At 48.9% G+C, this 1,806-nt stretch overlaps 1 protein-coding gene across 1 annotated transcript in view; it reads right to left on the reverse strand.

Moving 5' to 3' along the window:
- The window catches only part of ABCA3 (ATP-binding cassette, sub-family A (ABC1), member 3), a gene marked incomplete at its 5' end in the record, with an annotated part of 22,197 nt that continues 20,391 nt past the window's right edge, over positions 1-1,806 (reverse strand). Inside the window, 3 exons of the mRNA XM_009071692.1 lie at positions 1-202; positions 1,348-1,421; positions 1,527-1,714. Of these exons, the coding sequence (XP_009069940.1) occupies positions 71-202; positions 1,348-1,421; positions 1,527-1,714 (394 nt within the window). The remainder of the gene's footprint in view (positions 203-1,347; positions 1,422-1,526; positions 1,715-1,806) is intronic.

Genomic DNA, 1,806 nt, shown 5'->3' on the forward strand with positions numbered 1-1,806 from the left:
TAAATTACTGTCTCTATATATACTATGTATAGGCTGAGGGCCAGTCCGTGACGAAGGACACCAGAGGGGCTCATTTCCCTCTGTCCTCTGTGTAGTGCTGGAAGCGAGTGAAGCTCATGAAGACTTGCTCCAGAGAGATCTGGCTCACGGAGTAGTCTTCCAAGCGATACTTCTCTTTGGCTTTCTCCAAGGCCCCAAACACCTGCAAGGGAGGACAGGGCAGTCAGGGCAGTGTGCCTCACCCTGGGGGGAACCCCACGGCTGCCACAGGGACCCCCAGGCTTCGACAGGGAAAGCAGGGGAAGGTTTTTCCTCCAGGGAGACCCAGAGAGATCCAGACACCTTCCCTTGCAGAAGGGCAGGGAGAAGCCAGGAGATGGATTATTTAGCAGAGTACCTGACCCCGCTTAAAAACATATGCTGTGTGAGACGTACTCATATGAGATAAATGCATACATATACATATTTATGGGTTTAAATCCCAGCCCAAGGTCTCTGCTAACACATTACACACTTAACGTATTTATCTGATACAGAAAAAACCCTACACGGTGTTACTATATATACTATAAATAACTGTATAGCACACAGATTATAAATATTTTATACATAACTATATATACAAACTGTATGTATAATAGTTTTTATATAACCTGTGTGCTATGTACTCTCTGTGTAGTGTATATACACTCTGTATGGTACACTATATACCTGATACTACAGTATATACTCTATAGGGTATTACCATATACTCTATGGAGAGTATACAGATAAAAAAATACGGTATATACAGGAGATATATATATGTATATAATACACAGATATATAAAACCCTATATATATATATCAGTATATACTGCATATAAAAAACATCTGTATACTATGTATATGTTTACTATACATGTATTTATAGACAGTGTGTACAGAGACAGGTCGTGTACACAGGGAGAGACAGTATGGCTCTGTATTACTATGTATGCACTCCAGGCAATCTGTGTGCACTGTGTGCAGATGGTGACAGCCTACACATACTCTCTGGGGCTTCAACGTATCCCTGGGCTGGGACCCCACAGGGTCTGTGGCTCGGTGAAGCCACTGCCCACAGCCCCATGGGGACTGCACCTGCCTGCCCGTGGCAGCACCCAAAGCTGAGGTGCAAGGAGGCTTCTGCGGCCGAGGGGCAAGGGCAGGGAGGGGGATGCTGTGCCCACCCGTGCCATGGTCCCTGCAGGGAGATGAGGATGGGAATGATGCGTGCTGAAAGCAAAGTACCAAGAGCATGCAAAGGGGCAGGGGAAGTGATCCCTCCTCCTGCAAATGGGAGGAGGTGCTCCAGCAGCCCCTTACCTGTGCCCAGCTGAGGTTCTTGTTGGTCAAGTGGTAATGCACCATGCCCTGGTGCTCGTGCTTCAGGACACTGCCTGGGAGGGACGAGCAAGGAGAGGCTCGGGTTAGGGAATGTGCTGAAGCTCACACCCAGCACCTGCCTTCCCTCCAAGGGCAACCACTCCAGCAGCTCACGGTACCTGGGAAAGTCTTCTCCACAAAGGCCTTGAAGGCCTGCAGCTCGCCCTCCTCCTCGCTCCGGGTTTTGGCCAGCAAGGTGTAGCCGCTGCCAAACTTGCTTTTGAGGTGCTGGGGGCTGCCCAGGCACTTGAACTGCCCATTCACCATGATGGCCAACCGTGTGCACAGTGCCTCGCACTCCTCCATGCTGCAAGAAGGAGTTGTTCATAGAATCATGGAAAAGTTTGGGTTGGAAGGGACTGTAAAGACAATCTCCTTTCCACCCTCAAACATCTACAC

The sequence above is a fragment of the Acanthisitta chloris genome, unplaced genomic scaffold, assembly GCF_000695815.1.
Source record: "Acanthisitta chloris isolate BGI_N310 unplaced genomic scaffold, ASM69581v1 scaffold6773, whole genome shotgun sequence".
Taxonomy (NCBI): Eukaryota; Metazoa; Chordata; class Aves; order Passeriformes; family Acanthisittidae; genus Acanthisitta; species Acanthisitta chloris.